General features: G+C 46.8%; 1 protein-coding gene across 1 annotated transcript in view; it reads left to right on the top strand.

Moving 5' to 3' along the window:
• LOC144935479 (mothers against decapentaplegic homolog 3-like) overlaps positions 1–25,951 on the top strand; it is a 27,553-nt gene extending 1,602 nt beyond the window's left edge. Inside the window, exons 2-8 of the mRNA XM_078862173.1 lie at positions 14,584–14,777; positions 15,531–15,653; positions 17,840–17,914; positions 18,213–18,269; positions 18,412–18,627; positions 19,633–19,915; positions 21,805–25,951. Coding sequence (XP_078718299.1) covers positions 14,584–14,777; positions 15,531–15,653; positions 17,840–17,914; positions 18,213–18,269; positions 18,412–18,627; positions 19,633–19,915; positions 21,805–21,928 — 1,072 coding nt within the window. The 3' untranslated portion in view covers positions 21,929–25,951. The remainder of the gene's footprint in view (positions 1–14,583; positions 14,778–15,530; positions 15,654–17,839; positions 17,915–18,212; positions 18,270–18,411; positions 18,628–19,632; positions 19,916–21,804) is intronic.
• Positions 25,952–26,064: the final 113 nt, after the last annotated feature.

Raw genomic sequence — 26,064 nt, 5'->3', positions numbered from 1 at the left:
TGAGCGGAAATTGAACGTGCACCAAATCACTCCACTATCGTTGCCCACGTAGTCAAAGACTCCACGCATGCCGTGTAGCCTTTAACAGACTGTCGGGGTAAAGCTTGGGTGGCCAACACCACGCCCGACCGCCTTTGTCTCCCCCCAAGACGCGATGTTTACCCACCGCACCAGATGCTCATTTGAGGCTAAGTCAACCTTGGGGGAGGCCCAGGACCGGGAGTCGAACTCGGGTCGCCGGGTTCGTGGTGCAGTGGCTGCACGGCCACCCACATTATAATCACGCACCAAGCTCACACGTGCGCGCAGTGTGGCTGAGCAGGCGTCGTGCGCTGCTGCTTGTGATGATGGTGATGCGAGTACAGTGATGTAGTGTAAAGTTCGTGCGGGGATGTTGCTGATGGAGGCGGGATAATGAATTGGGGCTGGGAAACACATGGCATGCAGATGCCAGATGCATGCCTGGCTGGCGTCTCAGCTGCCATCAATACAACTGTTTGCATCCAGTAAACAAATCCACACAACGTGTAATACATATTGGGGGTTGGGGGTGGCGGCGTTTGTGCTGAGCGCATTGCATTACGAATAGTTCATTTATGGGTCCCGGCAAACATCCGTGGCAGTGATGAGTGGTGGATATCTGAACTGGTTCCGGCCACACATCCCCTTTGCCTACATGTACCACCTTCACCGATCCGCGTTGACCACGTTAAACTAGCGGGGTGAAGTATAGTCAAAGGAACCCACTCTTCTCGCCCCCCATGACCAACGCAGCTTGGGGAGGGAGGCCTTTATCCAGCACGTGGATTGATTGACTAAAGGTTGTAAAATATAATAAACATTACACGCATGCTGAAACGCATGCCGTGTCTGTCATTTGGATCGTTTGGTCTTAAGTCGTCTGCTCAGAAATGAAAGTGGGGGAGTGGAAGGAAGGGTCCCGGCCCAGACAATATATCACTCGCCACTGATGTTAGCCGTGGCCGGGAATACAACTCAGGTCGCCGGGATCACAGGGCAACCCACTGCACGCCTTCTCCCTCCCCCCACTTTAACAACACATGCATTTACAACAGTAAATGGTCTCTATTCTAGTAGCATATGCACACATACACATAACCACACACACAAAGACTCGCAACATTCAAGTGGACTGCCTTCCAAAAAAGTATAATAGGCTGACGTTTCAAACGACGGCCCTACTTGAGAGCAGAGAGCAAGAAGGGTCATTGGTCCAAACATCAGCCTATTCTATATTTATGTTGCGTTGTAGGGCATTCTTGATGACACGTGGAAAGTTTATGTTTGCACACCACTCCACTTTTAAATTTTCAATTCCACGGTAATGTGTTACAGAATTGGGACAGAATAGGGCCCTGATAATCACATCCATTAACACGGGCATTATCTTTTCCTTTTAATAGTTTCTTAACGAAACGCATAACATCGCTGTGTCGAAAATGTCCCCATTGTTATTGCAATTCCGTTTAACATGTAAATTCCGCAAAGCGCAGAATTGCCCGTGTGCCAAATCTACAGAGTAGTGTGAGTGTGGTACATACAGGATCACTTTCACTGCCTATTGGGTTGAATACTGTAGCTGGTCGCCACCTACTGTATGCTGCTTAAACAAATCTCTGTGCAGCGTTTCACAGCGTTAAGTTAAGCTCCGGCATTCTTGAACTTGACACGACACTTTTACGTCGAACAGTTCAAATCCAACACCGCGCTAAGCACAATACCAGACAAGAGTCCGTTTGATTTGAGAGATTCGCAGGGGTAATTAGCACTTGGTAGTGGCAAGTGAGATGGATGAGACTTATTGGGTTGAGATGATCTCAAAGATGTTGCCTTCCTAAAGTGCAGTAAATACGACCATCAGCATCATCATTCGTCATTGTCCATCCACTGCTGGATGAAAGCCTCTTGATGGCTTTTGCCATCCCTCACATTCCTGCGATGGCACAATCCCATCTCACTCCTCCACACATGAACTAATCTCATCACTCCGATCTCGACAGTGGTAGTACTTTCGAGTGCAACCCATTGTTAGTCATTGTCCACTGCTGGATGAAGGCTGCCCCGTGCTATCGCCATTCTTCATGGTTGTGTGTTGCCACAATCCATCTCGCTCCTTCACGTGGACTAATCCCACCGCTCCATCTCCCTCTCCTCTCGGACACGTTCCATACTATGGCTGTGCAAATACAGTTACAGCACTAGCAGTCATTTCTGACTCATGAATGCCCTTACTTACAAATTGTTTGGAGGCCTAGTGCTAAGAGGGTGGGATTGAACCGGTGTCACAAGTTTTAGCGCATTGCCCTAACCACTGCAGAACCATTGGCAATTGCCAATGGTAAGATGTTTTGCTCACAGCACTGCTTGCAAAGACGCCCCCACTTGAGGTAGCTTTATATAACCTCCATAGGGATTTTGGCCTCCCTTTGTGTAGGCTGGCCATACGTCTTAGATTAGGTGACAGTATCTTACACTTTACCCCACCACTGTCGGTCTGCCCATAGGCTAACTTGACTGACCTGTCGGCCGACAAAGCAGCAGCACCCTTTGCAATGCGACAATAATCTATAATGATTATTGACCGACATTTTGCTACACGTTAGACGCATAATGTGAAGAGAGAGACCTGCGATAAACCCATCACAGTGTTTCTCTATGGAGTAATAGCATATATTTAGTTCCATCAGCAGCCTTACGTGTAAACATAAAATTTCCACAAGCTCGAAAAAGTCACAACAATTTGGAATGTAGCCATGCAACTGCCCAGGGATTGGCTCGCAATAATGCACTGGCATCCGTGCGATGTGTTGTGCTTCTGCCAGAGTTTGAGGGCTCCCACACGTACGTAATGACAAACTCCGAGGAGGAGGTGGAGGACATGGGCGAATGGGCATCGACTGTCTGCAGCAGGAACGGTTTAATTGTTTATACAGAGCGCCTCTCACACCTAAACCACTTTGAAGTGCATTTGTCAAGAGATGTTTTCGTGCCCCGGCTCCGTTCCTCCCTCCGGGAGAGTGGAGAGCCGTCTCCCCAGAGGGGAAGAGACGAAAACAAATGATTACACGAAGTAAACACTTGTGAGCCACCGAGAGAGAACATTGGGGGGAGGCTCCACCCTGTTGCCGGTTGCCTCGCTCGGCCAGCAGGCCAGAGGACCGTACTTTAGCCAGAAAATGACAGCGCTGCATTGCCAAGTGATGGAGCGCTGCTTGCAAGCGAGATGCTGATTTTTATCTTGGGCAGATGATTTGCTCGCGATTGCTCAACAGACCTTTAAGTGATGTGGAGGAGGCATTTCAAGTTCCTCCTCCCCGCCTTTCGCTCAGTCGGTTTGTTGTGTCGCACGGCTATTTATAGCGGGTGTCTGGGCAGACTTTCGGCTAGCTGGACCTCGGCCAGACTGGTGGGGTCATATCATCGGGGGGGAGAGGGGGGGAGTTGGGAACGTCCGAGTGACTGGCGGTGGTGGAACGCTGAACGTCGATGGGAGGTGTTCTACTGCTACCACTTACTGTAAGTGCCAAACTTGTCAGGCTCCATCCAGGAGTGCCCAGAGCGAGTGGCTCACAAATCAGCCCTTGGCTCATGCGTGGTGTGTTATGGCATGGGGGATTGTGGGTGAATTATCGGGGGTTTTTTTACGGTAAAATAAGAGCAAATAATGTTGTCTCTATGGTAAGCGGAATGGCGCTTTCCAATTAATTGTGTGTAAGAATTTTTTTTTACAGGGCTGTATATGTCATTACTTTATAACTGTGCGTGTGTGCACTTACTGCAAGCCCGATAAATGACGTCTACAGTTAATGAAAACTTAATACATCAAATTTGGCATATGCGTGTATATACTTGAATGGTCCAAAAACCCAAAATGTAATGTACTCTTTGTTTCTTTTGTTTTAAAAAGAAACGGATGTCGTGTTACCAGGTCATTTTTCAGGTGTGGGCTGTAGCATTTTCATCTGCACAATGCCTGTTATTCAACTAACAGCGCTAATGGGTTTTGTTCAATGGTAAAGTGATATAGAATTCAACTTGTTAATGTTTAAGGACTTTAATTAAAGCCAGCTGGATACTTCGCGCGGAGCACTCGTGGTGTGCCATGTGGGGTTTATACTTGCGGTGTTTGTTCCTTGGCTACTTAATTCCACACACTGCTCATTAGAATAATTCACAGAATGGAGCCGGTGAGATATCATTGCCGGGCTTTCGCGAGCATCGGCTATCCCTTTTAATGCTGCCTTTTGTCATTTATACGTTGCACAGTATTTTACGGTCCCCCCTGTCAGCTGCTGAATAGACGGCCACCGCCGCCACCATCACGACGATGGGGCCAACAGAGAGGGGAGGGCTCGGTTTCAGCCATCCTGTTATCAATGCCGCAGCTGCTGTGCACGTGGCCTCAAAATGTTCACTTTTCGCAAAAAATATATAAAATCCTAAGCCCAGGAGGAGAAAGATGTGCTCGCAGAGAGATCCACGAGTTTACAGTCACCGCCACGATCGTCTCTGCGGTGTGCCGTGCCCATCTCTACGTTGGGTTTTAAGCCCAGCGTCCCCGTCTGTTTGCACATGGTCAAAGGTCCCGAGACATCCTTTGTTGGTGGTGTTTGGGGTCTTTTAAGCTGCTGCTGCTGCATGACTGCAGTGATACCTAACTTACTGGGTTTATACATAACCCCTCACTGCATGTTAAATATTAGTTGTGTAAACTATTCACCCCCCCCGCCACTCACACACACACACGTTTCGATTAACTGTCACAATTCAAGATCATGATGTTTTTTTTATTCCAGACTCAATTATACATTTAATATTCTGGTGAATGTCGTGGCCTCTAGCGGCTGTGTGAGTAACGTGAGCCTAAGTGGCGGTGACATAACCACGGCACTTGTGCCAAGCTAGGTGCATCTTGAGGCCACGTGGAGTGTCGGAGGCTCGCTGGCAAGAGGTCACAGGACGGACCCAAGTGTTGTGAATTGACTGAGATGACTGGCAGATGCGCCCATCTATCCTGCTGACCATCGTATGAACCTCAGAACATTATACCATAGACCAGTGGTTATTAATATTTACTGCAGCCTTGCACCCCTTTGGTTCTCAATCGTTAAAACATGTACAGTGTTAATAAACACAGAGGTTTGATGAAACAAAGTAGTTGTATTTTCGTGCACGTGCTTAATTTGTTTCGATGATATATATTCTAAAACAATTTAGCCATGTCTCGCACCCCCAGAAAGGGCATCTCGCACCCCAGGTTAAAAACCACTGCCATATACAAATTGAAAGAGAAAAAAAACGTAGATTCGCGTGTTTTCGGCGCGACATTTTAAAAAAATCAATGGCAATTGATGGAATTAAGTAATGGAATACCGCTACTAAACACCGCATGTGAACGTGGCTAAGAGGGATCCCTCCTGATCCGTGCACAGTAAACCAGAATGCGGAGGCCATCTGCGTTGTTCGGAGCAAGGGGGAGGTAGTGGAAGATAACGACGCTTCCAGGTGGCCTGGGAAGTGTGCCCGGCTTTTCCACGCCATCGCGAATGACTTAATGCTGTCACGGGCCAAGTCACGTGGCCCAACCAGATTAGTCAAACGTGCATTTAAATGCAGTCATATTAATTAAAAATGGGATCATTTAAACACTTAACATCGAGAATGTTTTCTTGTCATCTCCTTTAAATAGAGGGGGGGGGGTGGAGACACTTTGGTGGTAACGCAGATTTGACACGGATGATGTTGAGCGAATACGCCGAATAAAGTAGTGGAAATATTTCAGACGTGCAATTTTTTTGTCAATTAAATAAGTAAATATTTGTCAATAGCTTTTTTTTGCACAACAGAGCACCAAGACAGCTGTTGTGATGTTCTCTAGAGTTTAGGCTGACCATATCCTCGATGCAGACAGTACAGTATACTGCTATTACCACTCGTGTTTATGCAAATCCCTTTGCTGTTACTGAGAAGTGCAAAGAAGGAGAGTTGGCGTTCATTGCTTCGAATTACATTGAGAGATGGAGAGAGGGACACGTGGATTCGAGAAGAAAAGTTGGTTGTTTTGGGCAGGACAGGATCCTTGGAAGGGATGATGATGATGGCTGGTGGTCGAGAATAGTGTGCTCAAGGAGTGGCAGCCAAGGTTTCAGAACACAGGAACCGAGGAGATGGAGCGATGAAATCAGGTCATGCGTGCAGGTTTTAGAGTAGTGACATCGCGGGATTCACGAGAGGTCCAGGTGGATTGTGGAAGCCGTTATCCAGCAGTGATGATGATGCTGACTGCATTGGCAACATTTTCTACAATAATAATTATTTTTATGTAAATTTGTTTTTAACGTACACGTATAAATATTGTGTATTCTGTTGACATTTATATGCTAGAAATTTTATGCTGCAGTTCTACATTTTTTAAATAGTGTAATAATAATATATATGCGCGCATCTAATTTTCCAGTCCAATTGCTAAATGAGGGTGTCCCCACACCATGAAGGTCGGGGGTGCAATTTGACCATACTTCACCACTCCGCTTGGTGCGGGTTGGTGAAGATGGGGAGCATAAATATAGGGGGCACAGTACTGTACAACAATGCATGTTTCTGCACTTCCCTCTGCTGAAAATGTGGCTCTGCAGCCTATAACGCCTGCTTTATGTTCAATAGAGTGGTCACCCATCCAAGCACTATCCAGGCTCAAGCCTGACAAAATTGTATTCATTGGGGATTTGGTCATAGGCAATGTAATAACATCAATAGTGCAGAAAAAAATGACGATACGTTATCATTCGACTGTTGGATGATGGCCTCCCAATGCCTCTTGGTCACGATGATTGTTACTTGACTTTGGTTATTGGGTTGTTTGACCATACTTCACCGTGCTGGTCAATGCAAGTTGGATATGTTGGGGGGGGCACGGGGTTGTGATGGTGCAGCACCGGTTCAGATATTACTCCCTACTTGAATCCAGCTCAGGTCGCGCGAACAGCTGCGCCACCACTCTCCATCCGTATATTACAATGCAGCGTCAATTACGAATGCATTGAGTGTTTTGTTTACGATGTAACGCTGCGCTTAAATCAAGCAATTTCGTTCATTCACTCGTACCCCTCTATTTAGACCCTCGGGTAAAACCCATTAACACAACTCCCCTTTGCAAGGGAAGACCTGCGGGGAAAAAATACATAAATCATTGCAACATATCTGTTACTCATCCATATGGTTAACCCAAATCACGCACACAATGTATGCGGCAATGCAGTGGTTTAGCACACCGCACTATTGAGCCCGCAACTTGAATTCGATTGCTAGGCTACAGAATAACATCCATGGCAAGTGATATCTGAACCATTCTACCCCACATTGCCCCTTCACCAACCCGCACTGACCGGCACGGTGAAGTATGGTGAACAAGCTCCCGGGCGACCAACACAGTGCGGGCAAGCCCTCACCCAGCACTGCGTTGACAACGAGCCGTAACTTTACAGTATTATTTTTCATTGTACTGTAAACATGGGCCGGTGTTATTGAACGTGCCGTGGTATAACACTGTGGAATGTTGAAGAACTAGTCCGAAGCTGTGGTCGCGCATACGCCGAGCGGGCACATACAGCAGCGGCTCGGGCGACACATTCAAGCACACACAGACCTCCAACAGAACCGATGCCCGAAATGCATCTGACATATTTGGCCCACTGTGATGTTGACCATGGGTTCTGCTCTGCTTGAGGCTGGCGTGTAGAGAAAGGGCTCATTGTAGGTGGAGACAGACTCCACAAATAGACAGGAAGGCGCAAAGTGAGTCCACTTTCGACTCTTAGGGCATGGTGCCGCCGGATAAAGGAATTTGTGTGTTGGTAAATACAGCAAGCGTTTCGTTTACAGGAAAAAGTTTCTCAACATTGAGAAAGGGGGGTGAGGATGGACATTCGGTATTTTGACGCAGTTTTAGGCGACGATTAATTCACACAGGATGTGTCGTTGAAATAATTTTAAATGAAATAAAAACCTCTTCTTACATGCAGCATTACAGTTTGCAATTTGCACGTGCTCATACCTACAGTCCTCCACGTTCACACTCTTCATGTGTAATGGTGTCACGATCATCAACAAATGTGTGGGCCTTCATTGCGCCAACCACCGTCCACGTTCCACCGCCTTGTAGAAGGGGGGCCCCTTGCGTGGTGAGGCTGGTGTCATGGCAGATCTGCTGGAATCATACTCTTAGGTTTTTTCGGTAAAGTCACGTAGGTAAAAATAATAGAAATAATAATAGAAATAAATAAAAAAGCATGTCATTCATTCATTAAATTTTTTATTTATTATTTATTATTTTGTTTCTATTATTATTTATATTATTTATATTATTTATTTTTACCTATGTTACTTTACCGAAAAAACCTAAGAGTATGAATCCTTGCAGTCACGGAAGCTTCAAATCTAGATCTGCTGGAACCCAAGAGTCCCTTGGACGGTACGGTGATGGCAACGGTAATCGCGTGATGCATTTGAAATGCATTTTACCTCCGTATCAATTGTTGTTGCCATGTCATGCATGCTTTTAATAATGCGCATGCAGGGTAAAAACCGGTTTCCATTTTAAAAAGTCAGACTGGTGAACCGCTTCCCAGGTTTTGAACACTTAAAGCACAAGTGGTCAGCACCAAGGAGCCTGCCAAGGAAAGCACAATATTTCGTGAAAACTTGTATTGGCAGTGGTGCACGAGCACACATTTTGTGACACAAAACTCAACACGTTCGTCGGCGACACTGCCCTGAAGAATGGAAGAAGGACCATTGCTCGGATCCCATGATATGTTTATATTTCATCTTCAGCAGAGGTTATATTGACGAACGTGTTGACTTTTTGGAAATCCCTCCAGAGACAAGTTTTCTCCACAACTGTCGGAAGCAAGCAGTACCACCCCCCGACTGCCATCGAGCCATCGTCCGCGGCCATCCTACAAACGGATCCCTTTTGTCCATAAGCGCGTGGGAAGGATCTTCCGTCACGCATTATAAAAAAACAAAGTAGGTCCAGTAAAAGAAGTGTAGAGGAGGAGGGGTGGGGGGTGGCTTTTGGCAGTGGTTGGGGGAGGGCCCTGGGCCTTTGCCTGTGGGTTTAGAGTCATTTCCTCTCGGCTGACTCAGACGTGCTGGGGAGGCTGGGGGCGGCGGGCAGGGGGTACGGGATGCGTGGGAGGGTCGGTGTGTGTGTGTGGCGGACGGAGGGGAAGCTCACAGCACACACATGTTTGCTGATGGTGCACGTTTCTTTCTCTGACTTGCAGAGCCCTACTAGCTGCAGTCCCCCCCTCCCTCCCCCCAGGTTTCACATGCTGATGGTTTTAGCAGGGCCGGCGAAAGGAAATAAAATCAACGTGGAGTGCTCGTTAGGTTATAGCCGTGACATGGTATACGGTTACAGAGAGAGAGAAGTTAGCAAGCCTGCCGAGATTAGTGCACGGCTAAACAATGCCACGTTTGTGCGAAGTGTCGATGGTCTGCAGCCCACACTCCTCCTGTACGTTATGTGCACGTGGCTGTTTCTGCAGATATGGGTCTGCGGGTCGTGGAAAGCTTTCGGGGCGGTGGAATAGGTGTGTGGAGCAAGTGAGGTCGTGCAGGAAGATGTGCGTGGAACGATAAAGAGTGGTCTTGGGGTGGGGGGTGGAGTTGGGGTTTTTTTGCTGCTTAAAATTGACGATTTAACCGACCACAAATTAAGGTGTTGACCATACGTTACACGTGTTGCAACTTGCGATCGATAACGTGTTATTCGACATGGCAAAGTATAATTCCAGTCCCGGTGGTGCAGGCAGTTACGTTCTACAAAATAGCCGCAAAATACGGTTTTTAACAGCGGGGGGGGGGGACAAAAAAACAAGTCCCTTTTGTGAGCTCACAAACTGTAAAGCATGACAATCGACAATTCGCATTGCAGTTGTGCCAATTCAGTTTAAAGGAAAATTGCCATTATTTAGAGGCATCAAAATTAATACTCCGGTGCCACGGTTGTTTACAGCGCCGAGGACCCATGAAATGTCACACCGGTATCGTTTGGACTTGATCCAGATGTCTGTTGCCGCTGTCAGTCTGTACGTGGAACTTTATGGTTTGGCACGTAGACATAATTAGAGGTAGCGGCATTTGTTTTTTGCGCACTGCCCCCCCTACCACTCATCTCACGGCGAGTTCCAACCTGCCGCTCCGAGCGAATCGATGCACGCGAGCGACGGCATCTCTCTCTCGCTCTGTTTTGTTTGGGGACTTTTATAAAATTGTGATCTCAAAGGCGCTTTTGTACCAGTCGGCCTGCCAGCTGCATTTGGCTTTCGACCAGCGGCGGGTTAGTCGAGATGAAGTGATAAGGCAAGGAACGTCGTCGTTGCAGAGGTTGGGGTGGTTTAAACATCTTGACTTTTGAGAAGCGGCTCTCTCGCATTCGCCCCAGACTGATAATTCTCTTCATTCGCTCCTCGCTTTACGCGTTCGCGCAGCGGAGCAGTCACTCACTGGGTGTTAAAGGAGAGCAGTCGTGGCGGGATGGACTACTCACGCACAGCAATTCCATGAATTGTCACGATTCAGGGCCACGATTCGATGCACAACTTGATATTTGCTTTGTTAATATGCACCAAAATACTGCACTGCGTTCGCTTTGACCATCTCGTTTACATTGTTTCTCATTTGATCTCGGTTTAATTGGCTACATTGCCCTAAAACAACATTCGCATTGCATTTAAAACACGTTTTAAACGAGATGCGTGATTTAGTGTGTCTATCGTGAGCCTTAAGGATCGATCGATGTAATTGATCCTTAATAATCCACTCACAACGCTGCACGTGGTGGGGAGGGGGGGGTATTCAACCATGTTTCACCCCACTGGTCAGTGTGGTTTGGCGACCGTGGGAAGCATGGCTATTATCGTATCGTGGAGTTAGTACGACGGTGGATATTACCGCACTGCACTCTGCTGACAACGCCTGCTTTACTCCCGGTGGTAGCTCATCCCGGCAATGTCCACGCTTCTTCAACATCCCTGCTTAGCTCCTGAGAACTGTCGCGACCGGGTGCATTCCGGGCGATTTTTGTAATCCGCTAAGAATAGACGTCAATCAATAATTGTGTGCATCCTTGCACCCCCTACAGGGGGCAACAACAACAGCCTTAACTCTGAAATGGCCTTGAAGAGTTAACGGAAGTGTTGCAGTGCGGGGTTGTGTAATGTTTATGCGTAACGTTGCAAACGCTCGCACGCAAAAGCAGTGCACCCCTTTACACGTCACCGGGGACGTCGGTGCAACATGCTGGGGCTGTGAGACTTTGGAAGACGTATGTGTGTGCTCCTACGCACGTCCGCAATCCAGTCCGAATAACTCATACACTTCAAGTCACACACGTGTTTCAGTACATGTATAAATTCGTGCATACGAGAGGCAGGCCAAATGCTTCTAAGATTATATAAAAGGCAGTATGTGTCATTTTATGGACCCCCAGAGGGATGATGGGCTGAGTCAACCCACAACCCTTGGCCAATCACGTGAGGACCACTTGGTGGCGAGGTCAACAGTGGTTATTCTAGAGAATGACTCACTCCCGCCATAGGAATGTGGAAATTCCACCACTTTCTCAGGGGTGTCAACAGGAGACGAGCACCGCCTCGATGCTCACTTGAGCAGGGTATCACTTGATCACTTTTTTTGTTTCAATCCTCAAATCAGCATTAATCCCTTCATGATGCACAATAATATTTGGGTTTATGCAGCGTCTAAATTTGACCGTGTCTTTGAAGCCGCACTACACAAGTACAACGAGGAATTGGCCAAACATCCCAACGCAGGACCCTCATGGAAGAAGACTCCCAAAACGTAGCGAGGTGTTTCTGGATAATTAGTAAATAAACAATCACTAGAGCTAGATTCCTTGCCATGGCTAGCACCAAGTGAACCGATCCAGGCCTCCCTTCTCGTCAACCCACACTGACCATTACGATAAAGTATGGTATAACAACTCACTTTGACCGAAAAGGCATGGGGAGGCCTTGATCCTAACTACTGCTACTACATTTTTATTTATTTCAAGCTTTCGTGACTGCAGGGATTCATATTCTTGGTTCTTTCATCAGGTGATGATGATTGCTTGTGTTGCAGTCCAAACGTCGTGAGAATTTTTAATTGTTTTATATTATTTTATTATTTCCCTTCTACGTGACTTTACCGAAAGAACCAAGAATACTGCTACTACAATTTGTTATTTTAGCAGATAAGGGCCCACTGAGCTAGATAGCTCTTTTTAAGAAACGACCTGGTCACAATTGATAGCTCAACAAAGTGTCTTATCGCGTGGAAATTTATAGCAGCTAAATACTCTAAACGCGTGTTTCATCCAGCAGTGGATTGACAAAAGAGCTGCACGTTTCAATGTTATAGAGACATATTGTATTGAAAGAATCTGCGATGGGAGAGTCTGCGTAGACTCTTTTGTTCTGGTTTTCATTGCTTTGGGACCCACCCCGGCACTGTTAGCATGAATGCACCTGCAAGTGCGGCAGTGATGTTTATGATGCATTGCGCTCTGTATGGAGACTGCCGGTTTTATTGTGCCAATTATCCCATTACCTTGCTTTGTCGTGGTAATTATGGCTCAAAAAGAGCATTGTGGGCTCAGTTCCACACTGCTACGAATCTCAAACGATAGAACCAATGTGATAGCAATGATAATAATTCCACCTATTTATCTGCAATAGAGTCATTGTGCATTAAGACATTTTATCACGAGGGTTATCCGTTTTCACGATTCACCAATTCCATGAGTGAATGTTTGGCGTGTTGGGGAAAATTCGTGCATGCAAGAGGGTAACACTAAATGATAGAACATATAATTGGCTGACGATTCAGGCAGTGACCCTTCAATGAAAATAGAGAGAGACAGAGCAAGGAGATTGACTTCATAGGTGGAGAATGCACATTACACTGTGGTGCCATACACAACTTTGAAACTTGAGGAAAGTTGGGAAATTAAAAGTTTGCTTTGAAATATGAAAAGTTTTTCTCAATACCTGAGTGTTATCAAAGTTACACGTTTTCTATTCAGTGTTTACTCATGGGGAAAACTGTTCACGTCGGTGGAAAACTTTTAATTTGTCAGCTTTTCCCAGCCTTGCATTGTAAAAAGCGATCTCCAACTGAAAGTCAATTCCATGTCTCCGCCATGAAGAAGGGCCATTACCCGAAACGTCAGCGTGTTGGATATTATGATTTTATAATGTAGTGTTAATGGCGAACGCGGCGAGGTTTATTTTTTTTCAATAAGCAACCTAATAATCTGGTAAATAATGCACTGCAACTCAGGCAATCGCACAGAGTTGTAAACCCAATGTTGTGTTTTTTTTATTTTAATAAAAAAACCGTGGGCAGTGTGTGCTGTACTTGGCACAAAGCTGCACCTGTGCGCACCGCTGCTGCATTAGAGCGGAGTGCTGTGTAATTTGGCAGCATTTCACTGTGAAGCTTTTCCGTGCCAAGAGACACATTCAAATAAAAGTTTGTGCCAGCGGAAGAGTAACTTGCCTATAGGATGCTGGTTCAGGTGACATTGCAAACATTTAAGTGGGTTCGCATAAGGTGTACGATGTATGTGTAATGGTTAAAGTAAAGTAAAATTTTAATCAACTATATTACACTTGTTTCGTTGATTTTATTTGCAAGTACACAACAGTGGAGATGATGATGTATAATCCATGAGCACATTGATTTGTTGTATTGCTTATAATTAATTCCATGTGGTTTTTTTTTAGGCACAGTGTAGTTTTTTATTTGTAGTTGAATTTGTTTCCACTGGATTATTTATACAAATCATCGCCGTATGTGAAAGCCACCTATTTAAATCTGCGGAAAATATTGCGCACCGTGAAATTTTGAGTACTAAACAGGTTTAGGTGGAATATTTTATGAGTTTCACTTTGGTTTTCCATAAAGTGCGCCCTTGCATCATGACTATATTTTAGAGTGGCAATTAAAACGTGGGATATACGAAGGCCGCTGCAGTCCTTAAAACCTTGATGATTATAAATGGCCTTTTTTTCCTGAAAGACTATAGGGTAATTTGGTCACAGGCACATTTGCATGTTCACCAGGTACACATAAACATATCCAAAATTGTAATCTTCATTTGTAAGTCCATACTTGACTGTGAAAGCACATTAGGGGCTACTTCCCATAATAACAATAATAATGGTTTACAGACTTTTATCAACCCACCGCTTGAACGTTGGCCTGCCCATGCCATGGCTCATGACCATACATCACCATTCTGGCCAGTGTAGGTTGAGGACTGCGTGGAACCTACATACGAGAGCACGTAAGTACTCTTCACTACAAGCGTGGACTTGGTTGCACTGCCCTGTACTACCCACCACGTAGCACACAGCCACAACCACCTATAGCAAACCTGGCACGTGTGCCGATCACCCATACACGCACTGTCCAGCTCAACCCTGCTCAGCTTCCCGTGTGATTTGGCCATAGGCTTCCTGTAATGCACGCTCCTCTTGTTGCGCGCAGGTCCCTGGATGGGCGTCTGCAGGTGTCACACCGGAAAGGCCTCCCGCACGTCATCTACTGCCGGCTGTGGCGTTGGCCAGACCTGCACAGCCACCACGAGCTACGCGCCATCGACTGCTGTGAGTTCGCCTTCAACCTCAAGAAGATGGAGGTGTGCGTCAACCCCTACCACTACGAGCAGGTGGAGACGCCCGGTGAGTGGCTCAGGTCACCTCTCTCCGATTCTTAGCTGTTGACATCCCACTGCTGGGCAATGGCTACCCAACATTGTCTTCCACCCTTCGCAAGCTCTCGCCATCACCATGCAGTGCGCACTTCCAAATATCCTCATCTACCCCACCGTGTCACTTGCTCTCAACTATTTGTATTCCCTCTGTTCTTATCGATTCTGTTGTTAATTTTGCCCTTCGGGCACCTCATGTCCCCTTGCTAGATATCCTACCCAGTTGTTTTCATTACATCTGTTATTTCAGTTTTAAATTCCACCTCATTGACCACTCATGCAGGAATGAATACTAAATTGTGCTCCCACACCAAACCTGCCGAGCGATGAACTCTCACGCACCCATTTATACTGCTGGACGGATAGAGACTGGGGAGGTATATACGAAACTTACTCCCATTAATCTTGATTTGAAGTTTTCGTGACTTGCAGGGATCCATACTCTTTGGTTCTTTCGGTAAAGTTACGTAGGAATAAAATAAATTAAATCACGACGTTTTGGGCGCAATTGTTTCTTGTTGTGATTGTCCCACCTGATGACGGACGCTTGTGTTGCGCCCGAAACGTCGTGATTTATTTTATTTTATACCTACGTGACCTTACTCCCATTGTTCCAATTGCCGTGGTTAGTACACAAAGTCCAGTGTGCTGTCCATCACGCCGTGGCAGCATCCCAACAGTGAACCGTAAATCACTTGGCTCTGTGCCGGTCCCCGACTCGCAGTGCTGCCGCCCGTGCTGGTCCCTCGCCACACGGAGATCCCGGAGCTGCCGCCACTGGACGACTACACTTCCGTGCCTGAGAACACCAACTTCCCCACTGGCCTGCCCAGCACCTACATTCCGGGTGAGGCCAGCTGGGTCATGCTGCTGCTGCTGCTAAACCCGACCGCACGCCCAAATTTCAGCGTCGTCCTTTTTACTGACGCACGTGCGATCGCTCTTTGCTCAGCCGAGTCGATCTTCTTGAGCTCCTAGGCCAGGAGCAAGGGAATCATTTCCTTACTTCTGTCCCTGCAAAGGGGGCCTTGCAGAGTGGAGTTGGTTTCTGGAAAGGAAAACTCATGAAGGGGAATAGAGTCAGGAGGGGAGAGGTAAGCAGCGACACGAGTCCATGTGTGAGATCTCGAAGACGGTGAAGGCGACATTGTAGTTGATTTTGGATTTGATTGTGAGCTCCTGGAGGGATCGAGGGATCTGGGGAATGGGGTGATGTGGTCTCGTTTACGAGTGTGGGCGATGAGTCATACAGAGCTTAGAGATGACTTGAGGAAGTTGTAAAGACGAGAGTCGTGGTAGTCAATGTGAGAGGCAGTGAAGGTGTGGATGAGGATTTCTAGAGAAGGTACAGGTGGAGGAAGGAGGTCATCGTGCAGAGTTGAGACGAGGGTGAAGGACGAGAGCTCTGGATCGTGCTGTTGACTTTGCATCTAATGCTACAGTGTCAAAGTGCTTGCCACAAATGAATCACAGTACCTTGCTGATCTCGTCAAGGAGCATACACCATCACGCGAACTCCGGTCATCCTCGCAGCAGCGGCTTTTTGCTGGCCATCGAACAAAGACGGTCACTGCATCGCGTGCTTTCAGATGCGCTTCTGCAGCCATCTAGAATGCTCTTCCTTCCGCTATTAGGAAACCACTGGAGCTATGCATTTTAAAGTCTAGATTGAAAGCTCATTTCTTGAGAACATATTTTTGTGTTCAGTTTGTTGTCCTTCCCCCGCACCTCCGATTAGTGCGGTTAGCTAAGTACGATGCGAAAGAAGTTTGACAGAAAAAAAATACAAGTGTTTCTATAAAAGTATAGGCAAAGGTGCAGCCCTGAAATTTCTTGCAAGTGCCGCTGCTGGAAAGTGGGCCTCAACTAGACGGAGCTTTATAGAGCTCTCCTAGAGTGTATTTTGCCCTACTCTTCGACACTGACCAGACGTCTTGGAAGAGATGGCAGTACCCACACTTTACCGCACCACACCGACCTCCAAATCAATAAAAGTAAATTGTTTTGATATAATACATGCTTGAACTTTTATGTGGAAAATAGGGTTGAGCTTGTGGGAAATGTGCACTTATTTCAGGGCATAAAACTAATGTTTGCTTGTTATTTTTTTTTTACGCTCGCATTTCACTACCCAAAATGTAAATGGGCACCACATGGCACTTACGTTCGCTCCTCATCGCCGTGACCTCCCTGCTTAATAGATCCACAGGCGGTTTGCAAAGCCCTCGCCGGGGTGTGTAAACTTCCTCCCGGATGGATATTTATAAATAAAGGGAAGGTGCAGTGGCCACAGATAATTTAATTCATTGTCGCCACACACCACTGCTGGGAAAGATACTGGCGATGTGTTTTTATTTTATTTTACTGCGCGTTGTCGTTCGGCATGACATCACACGTTTCGCTGCACGTGCTGGGAGCCTCTTCCAAGAACTGAACGGAGCCGTGGGCTAACTCTCATTACCGCGGGACAAAGTGAGATGCTCAATTTGGTTCCGATAAAGCCCCTCAACACGTGTATGTATGTTGAATACGTAGCTCACCGTGCTAATCGAACGTGCAGTGAAACGTCCAGGCAACCCCAAAAACACATTAGAGGGCTATACAAAATACGTACACTGTTTTACAATATTTAAGTAAGTTGTGCGGCTGTCTTGGGACGCTGGTGAGGATATGAGGAAATCATCAGAGCTGTTCTTCTTTTAAGGAAACTCACGTGCCGTGTCCGTTGGCCGATAGTTAAAGCATCCACGGCACGTGGCACATGAGCAGATCACCTGTGTCTTGCAGGCTTACGGTCAAAGCCAAATTAACCATAATCATTAACCAGAGTGGTGGTGGTGGCTTGGTGAGAATTTCGACCAGCCAGTGGGTTGACCATCGCTGGTGATGATGATGATCTATCATTACCTTGCGATCTAAAATTGGACATTTAAAAAAAGCCAGTATGCAGGCCAACACACGTGCTCTTGTATGAATGTGTTTACGGTGCCATCGCTAATGTGCATGCCGTCTTGCTTCCCGTCTCCCCTGCAGAGACCCCTCCACCGGGTTATCTCAGTGAAGATGGGGAAAGCAGTGATATGCAAATGCCCCGCAGCATGGACTCAAGTAAGTCGATTAACTTCACATTGTTATTGGAAATTGGATAGGTTTTTTGATAAGATCAAGATAGTTTGTTTCGCATCTGGAGAAATGTTATTGCATTTGCTCGGTTTCACAGTTAACATCACGTTTAAAATTGCTTATTTATTTATAATGTATGTGTGATGCACTGGCCTTTACATGGGTGCGACTGTACTTGCATTTGTAAAGCAGCGTTCTTGGCAAAGAACATTTAAAGAGGTACGCCCTTTTAAATAGAATCGCTTTTGTTTCCCTTAAAAACCCAACCCATTCTTTTCTGCAGGCCCGTCATCAGAGCAGATGTCTCCCGCTCCCATGCCTCCGTCGAGCAGCACTACAGGTAAGCAGAACTCCACTGACGATTCCCAACCACGTTTTAATTCCGTTCTTTCGTTCACCGCCCCCGCCACACGTCGGCCCGTCGTGTCATCGCACGGTGCACGAGTCCCACAGTCACACGGGGCGCTACTTTCGCTCTGCAGGGGACCTGCAGCCGGTGATGTACTGCGAGCCGGCGTTCTGGTGCTCCATCGGCTACTACGAGCTGAACCAGCGTGTCGGCGAGACCTTCCACGCGTCGCAGCCCTCACTCACAGTGGACGGCTTCACCGACCCCTCCAATTCGGAGCGCTTCTGCCTCGGCCTCCTCTCCAACGTCAACCGTAACCAAGTGGTGGAGATGACTCGTCGGCACATCGGTTAGTTAAAGTAGCGCAGCACCAGGGGGCGGGGAGGGGCGGGAGTTTCGGAGATTGATGGGGTTGGCGGAGGCTCTTGTGCAATTCAGTAGTCAAGCATGTTTCTGGAAATCGAGTTTAAAGGCACATCCTAGGATACGATATTCCACGGTGTCACACTTCACTGTTTTGCTTGTGCAGTACCAGCACTGTTGGCTTAGGGGTGCAACGATGCACCTACCCAGTGATTTGATCATTTGTCACAATTCAAACTAAATAACCGATTCTCTTTAACTTCGCAGTAAATGCAGCGGTCATTAGTGTAAACTAACAGTGGCTTTTGAGCCCTTTGCAAATTTGCTACTGACAAGGCCTCCCCATGCCATGTCTGTCATGGGGATTGTTTGACCATGCTGCATCATGCTAGTTAGTGTGGGTTGGTCAAGCATTGTGGTCCAGAACCGTAGTTCTTAATGTTCACCCACTAAACGCATTTAAAGGTTCTATCTGGCCCTCAGTATTGAAAATATTCCTCACCCTTGCTTTAAGAAAATTATATGGACGATTTAATTAAATAATTAAATTCGTCATATACGTGCCCAATTAGTCCTTCTTTACCCTTTTTCCATTGGCACAGCTGAGCCGAGCCAGTGTATGCCTCTCACGATACGGGTGGGTTTTCCACTGCCAATTTGCCGTGCCAAGCAACGATCAAACCATCATACGCTCGACCCACAAGCACATGTGAATATGGTTCGGGGCCAAGCAGGGCCAAAGGAGGGGCTAATGGCATGCCGATTACATGTGACGCCAGTCAGGGCAAAGCATCACTGTGTCATCTGCACGTGTCTCGGCTCATTCATTTCACATGACGTCTGCAGCACGCTGACATCACAGTTCCAGTTTTGCAGTGGGAAAAAAAAACTAAAAAATTCTAGCTCGTCCTAAACCACACACGAGCTGACCCGCAAAGGCCCTGGCACAGCTCGGTTGTGCAGTGGAAAATAAGTTACCTGTGTCCCGCAGGGCGCGGCGTGCGGCTCTACTACATCGGTGGGGAGGTGTTTGCCGAGTGCCTCAGTGAAAGCGCCATCTTCGTGCAGAGCCCCAACTGTAACCAGCGCTACGGGTGGCACCCGGCCACCGTGTGCAAGATCCCGCCGGGCTGCAACCTCAAGATCTTCAACAACCAGGAGTTCGCCGCGCTCCTCGCTCAGTCAGTGCACCAGGGCTTCGAGGCCGTGTACCAGCTGACGCGCATGTGCACCATCCGCATGAGCTTCGTCAAAGGCTGGGGTGCCGAGTACAGGTGAGGGCAGCAACAACAGCGGTCGTGTTGATGAGGCGCAGTTGCGTCTCAACATGTACCTTATACCAAGACGCTGCAAATTAGCGGTGGGAATATTGTCCGACATAGAGAGAGAGGCAGTCACAGGCAATACGCGGTTATATATATTTGGATTCATATAATGTCTATATAGTGCCTCGATGTGACTGCACCTCAGTACGCTGTAAGTAACAGGAGGCACATTTTTGTAGAGAGAGGCACTCGTAGGTCTTTGTGTCATTCTATGGGTTTCTTTGTGGGTATATGGGTCTTTATATAAGAATGTGCACCTATATATCAGTATATGGGATGCCATGTGAGGCTATGGGCTTCTGCGTGAGCCAACACAATGCAAAGTGGATTCATATGGGATCTAAATGTGACCCGCATTTCAAGACGTTGCACAGAAAGAGTGACATTTTATTTTATGGGGAGAGAGGCAGTCAGTTTTAGGCAGAGGGCAAAAAGAAAGGTCATGAATGTGGACTTGAATAGGGGTAGGAATTCGGTAGCACAGACGGCTGGGGGGAAGGGTGGGTACTCCAGCAGACCTCGGGGGCAGCAGTCTTCGAGCTAAGATAGTCACCGCATCACGCGCGTTCATATGCGCTTCTGCGGCCGTCTGGAACGCTCTTCCTTCCAATATTAAGATGCCACTGGAGCTATGCACTTTTAAATGTAGATTGAAAACTCATTTCTTCAGAACTGCTTTTTGTGTTTAGTTTGTTGTCCTTTCCCCGCACCTCCGATTAGCATAGTTGGCTACGTACGATGCAAAAAAAGTTCAACACACAGCCATGCATACAGCAGTGACATCATTATACTATACGCACCCTTAGCGAGGAGGTCGAATGATAGCATGGGTTGGTGCGCCCGGTGCCGCGCGGAATTTAAATGCTGGCTGCGTATTCAGACAGCACTGGCTCAGATTATTCCATCCGTCTATAGATCCCCGCACGTGATATTCCCAGTGGTGTCCAGCACCAGAAGAAACGCGTATTTATGGATCGTTGCCAAGTGGTTAAAATAAGTTGGACCAAAAAAAAAGTTCGTGTAATTTAACCTCAGTTCCCTGCTGGTTTCTCCTAACTTCAAAACGTGTCTGGACGACAGTGCGGGGGAGTTGGCCCTGGTGAACCAGATCTGGACTTTGGGGCTGGTTGCCAGTATGGCAAAGTTCCAATGCAGGCCCAGTAAATATGTTTAAACAATGGTGCAAGTTTCTTAAATCCCTCCCGCCTGTGTCTACCCAGCTGTATAAATGAGTAGACCGCATTTAGTCGATTGGCAGGTTGTATGATGTGGGCTAAAGTATGGGTACTCCTACGATTTTCTAAGTCATCTGACTAGCCTAGAAGAGTAGGCCAAAAATACCCTCTCGCGGAATCCCTTCCTGCAGCAGTTGCATGAGTAGGGACTTACAGGGCTGCACCTTTACCTTGTACTTATGTGTGAAATACTTGGCACTGGTATGGTTTAAAGTTAAGAGGAACTGCATTTGCAAGACCAAAAAGAGTGCAAAATGTGACCTTTTACCCTGTAACGCAATCAACGTTGGCTTTAGCTGGCGCAAGCAGGCCAAGGCTGCAACGCAGCTCTCATTCGCACAGCTACTGCAGGGGATGAACGTAAACAGTCAGTCTGAATTACTCACTTAACAATGAAATGAGGGTTATCCACGTGTATGAAGTGTCCCTGTCAGTTTTATGTGAAAAGTAAATGTACACAGCAATAAACATGTCGCAGACCATTGATGCACGTGCAATGCTGCATGTTTGTTTTATTATTATGGTGATTATTAATTCATGTATTTTTTCTTGTTGCCTTTACACCCCTTTGTCCCCCACACCCCACTGCTTGTTTCGAATCAGGCGTCAGACGATCACCAGCACACCGTGCTGGATTGAGCTGCACCTCAATGGGCCTCTGCAGTGGCTGGACCGCGTGCTCACGCAGATGGGCTCTCCGACCGTGCGCTGCTCCAGCATTTCATGAACGCCGCCGGTTGCGGCGGCGCCGGTCAACACTCGCTTTCCCCGCGCATCGTTCGGTACCTTTTAGATCCTCGTCTTAAATGATCACGGTTAACCACTTTTTCGAAAAACACACACGCACGCGCGCAGAGAAGTAGCACTATTCTCGCAGACGCTGAAGCGGAGATTCTCTATCCGTGGCTGAACGTCTCTCCCTTGAGCTCTGGTGCTTGCGTGCCAAGTGTTTTTTGTGCCCATCTGCAGTTTCTTCGGTTTGCAAGCACGTTCAACGGATGTTGCTTTTCTTAAATTTCTCTTTCTCTATAGCACTTTGCCAACTGGTGTACATTTCCAGCTCGTCACTGACACATGCAGCTTGCATTATTTTGATGATACATCGTCATCATCTCCAAATTAAGGCCCCTCCTCACTCCCCCGCCATCACCAATTTTCCAATGCTTATTTTTCTGAATTAAAATTGGAATCTAAAGTATATATTTTTTCCTTCAGATTATAAGCTCTTTTAATAAAGCGTTCTATGCGTGGCGTTATGGAAAATCTCATTAGGCCCCATTTAATTAAATGAGCACCCAGAATAAGAAAAAAATAATGACACCAATAGTGAGTAATTCACTGATGCAGGGCACATGTGGATTTCATCACTGCCAAATCATTTACCAAAACCAAAGCACTTATATATATTTCTACTCTTCAACTTTTTCAGCATATTGTTCACATTTTATCACAAATACCCAGGCACAATTATATTCAATTATGTCGTCTCCAATTTCCCACAGCGCTAAAGCAGGACTTCTGTAAAGCTAACGTGCCGTGCCGTATTCAACTGTACCAGCGTGGCCTTTGTTATTACAGTAAAGGATTGCCGTCCCTTGGATAACCTTTGCAACATGTACGGCAGTTGCCAACCACAATCTTGCCGGAGTATTGTGAGCGTTTCAACATTTTTGCAGCGCGCAAATTATGCCGATCTGTCGTTGTGTGAGGCATTGTGAGCAGGGGAATATGCTAATAATGCAATAATTACCTGTGCTTTTAAAATGCCATTCCTCGCTATATTCATTAGCCAACTGAATATGGCTTGCGATGACAAACTGGGCTGCATTTTTTGGGGATGGGTAAGGATGGGGTGGGGGGGGGAATGTTTCAGATTCTTTCATGCATAAAGTAGGTCACTCCCTTCATATTTGGAAATCCAGGGTTAAAAATCTTGCCCAGATTCCAGGCGCGTTGAAAAGAGCCACGAGTTTGAGACATCGGGTAAAAAAAAAAATGCGATACAAACACAACAAAGCATTCAGCGTCTCTCAGTACGGCAAGACGTGCTACCCCGGCGCGGGTGACTCTGGGAGCATCTCAAGCAAGCCAAACACGGCCCAGGCCCGTTCATTTCCCGCACAAAGGGAACCTATCCAATGGCTGCAATTTCTGTTGACGCCACGGCTCTGCGGGCTGAGAGAGAGGGAGAGAGAGAGGGAAAGAACGCTGGAATGGCAGCACTGCGAGCTCGAGATCGCCGGACAAGGAGTGTGGGGTGGGGGCACGGAAGTGGAGCCCCGGGACGACAAGGGGGCGGCCGCGACGGGCACGAGGGCTGTCTCTATTTGCGCAGACGTCTCGCCATGTCCGCACTTGCTGGCCAAAAACGGCCACAAGAAAACGTGTGCACCCCGCATCGGTTCGGGTTCGGGGGCGGGGGGCATGCCAGGGCACATCCACCGCCAGACAGCAAGCTAAGGCGCCCGGCAGCTCAAGCGATAATTGTCTGTGAGGCGAGGCGGGCTCGCGATCGCTGAACACGTCTTGGGCAGGCTGGCGGCATGTCGCTAATACGGAAAAAGTGAATCTAATGAGGTTTTACGGTTTGTTTTTTTTACCCCGAGAAAATGTTGGTCTATCACTTACCAGGGCTGTTTTGCTTTTAATCAAGCCAATAAGTAAAGTAGTGTATGTCGTAGCACTTGCTCTTAATCTGCCTTTGCGTTGTAATAGCCAGCAGCAATGTGAAATTGGTATTTTGAGTGCATATTTTGCAGTTAAGCACAATTTCAAATTCATCGCAATCCGACGTTCGACTCTCGCCCTTAGTGTAGCGTTTCTGCTTTCGTTTGTAAAATGCACCTTTTTATTTTCTAACAGATGTATACGTTGTTCTTTTAATAGACTGTTATGAATAGTATTTTTCTTTTAATTTCCAAATACTTTTCATCTGCTTATATAATTGTGCAATGTGTGTGTCGTAAGGATATATAATTCAGCACGTGCAGTGCCACGTACCTGTTTAGTTGTCCGATCTCTGCCTATGGTGTCGATAGTCATCTCATTTTTATTAGTCTTAAGTTTCAACTTGTTTTGCATTAATGTTTCACTCCCTGAAAACCTTAAACCTTTTTAAAAGATATGTAAAAAATATATAGTTTAGCTTAAATGCATTCAAGAAGATCCAGTTACCGGCTTAAATGAGAACGTAAAACTTATAGTCTGCGTGCTGATTTTCTGTGGAAACATGGCCAACTCGTGTTGGCAAAGCCAGTAACGTGTTCAATGCTGTTGAATGTTTTATGCTGAATGTTTTTTGTTTGTGCCCCCCCCCATGCTTTTTACAGTCTAACAATGAAAGTACTTATCCTATGAGTCAAATATTTTCTTAAAACGTTGATAGGGAGATGATTTTGCTTAGTTTGCAGGGTGTTTTTCCTTTCCACTTCATTCTCGTTGGTGACGTGTTACACTTTATATCAAGGCACACACATTGTGAGTGGAGGGAGCCAGAGCCAAACAGTGCAGAAGGAACAGCATCTTCAGGTGTTTCGTGGGAACTTTTCCAAGTGGCGATGACACAAGACCGTGACAAGTGGGGGACACTGGGTTGCCCGATGTGTCAGTGCTACGGTATGGAAATAAGTACCTCGTACATTAATTTGATAGGAAAATGACAACAAAAATCCCATTCATGAAACAGGAAAAAATCTGTTGATTTCTTGATCGCATGAAAATTGAGATGGTGTTCATCTTCTATTTATTGCCCTGAGCCAGTGGTGTACATTCCACATTCACGTGGCGGGGGCAAGAATATCCAATAGTACAATCATTGTTGACTTCCCCACTAAGTGGTACTTATTTTTTATCGACCCCGGAGGAATGATGGGCTGAGTCAAACCACGCTCCAACCATGATTTGAATTCGCATCAATACCGATTGCGATCTTCTCACTCTACCGCCGAGCCGCAAACCATGAAACGCAATCGCAAAACAAGCGCTGGCTAATTCCTCTGACGCCCCGTCAACTGCCGAACGCGGGCAGTGCGCCCCTAATATTTCGGAAGGCAATAGGAAGGGATTCTTGAGCACTATTTCCTGCCCTTTGCAAGGGAAGCGTTTGGTGAAGGTCAACGAGTGTTTCGTGAGCCCTTGTTTGTTCAGCCGGCGCCTGCCAAGCGCCCGTGGCACCTGCGAGCCTTTTAGTGGCAGGCGAACAGAGTACCCAGAGGGCCTGGGTGGACGGAGGGACGGAAAATGCGACATCTCGACGCGCCGGCAGCAATGTGGAGGTGGTGGGGGGGAGGACAACGATGCCCAAGTAAAATCATTTTTTTGTTCCAGGTGGTGCCATATTTTTTTCGTTGTTGCTGTAAACGAATTCGCTTAGAGTTTAAAAAAACCCGATCATTTGAAAAACTGAAAAAGCGAACTGTAAAAAATAATAATACTGAGCCGATTGTGTTTGTTTTCAAACGTGGTCACGTACGATATATTTTCGTAAATACTGTACCTATTTCCCCACTGCCCTTACTACGGGCCGTCTCATCATCCTGGCCGCTGGCGACGTGGCGCAGGACCTCTCGTGACGCGCGCGCGACTCCTCGTCCCCTTGTGTTGCATGATGGTCGGTTGCATTACGCAGAACATTTGCAGTGAATAAACATTTTGCTTGGAATTGCTGTATAATGCAAGACGCCCTCCCCCCCCCCCCCCCCCGTGTGTACATATGAATACTGTATCACATGTATTTTATAATAAACCAGCTTATTAAAAAAGAATTGCTCCGTGCCCTAATTTTGCTGGAGCCGTTACTTATCTGAGTTCTAGCATAAGAAGTTAGTGCTGTTGAGCTAATCTGCACCTTGACTGCTGTTGAAG

This window comes from Lampetra fluviatilis, chromosome 13, assembly GCF_964198595.1.
Source record: "Lampetra fluviatilis chromosome 13, kcLamFluv1.1, whole genome shotgun sequence".
NCBI lineage: Eukaryota > Metazoa > Chordata > Hyperoartia > Petromyzontiformes > Petromyzontidae > Lampetra > Lampetra fluviatilis.
Note: the sequence above shows the minus strand (reverse complement) of the source record. Positions and strands in the feature narration are given on the sequence as shown.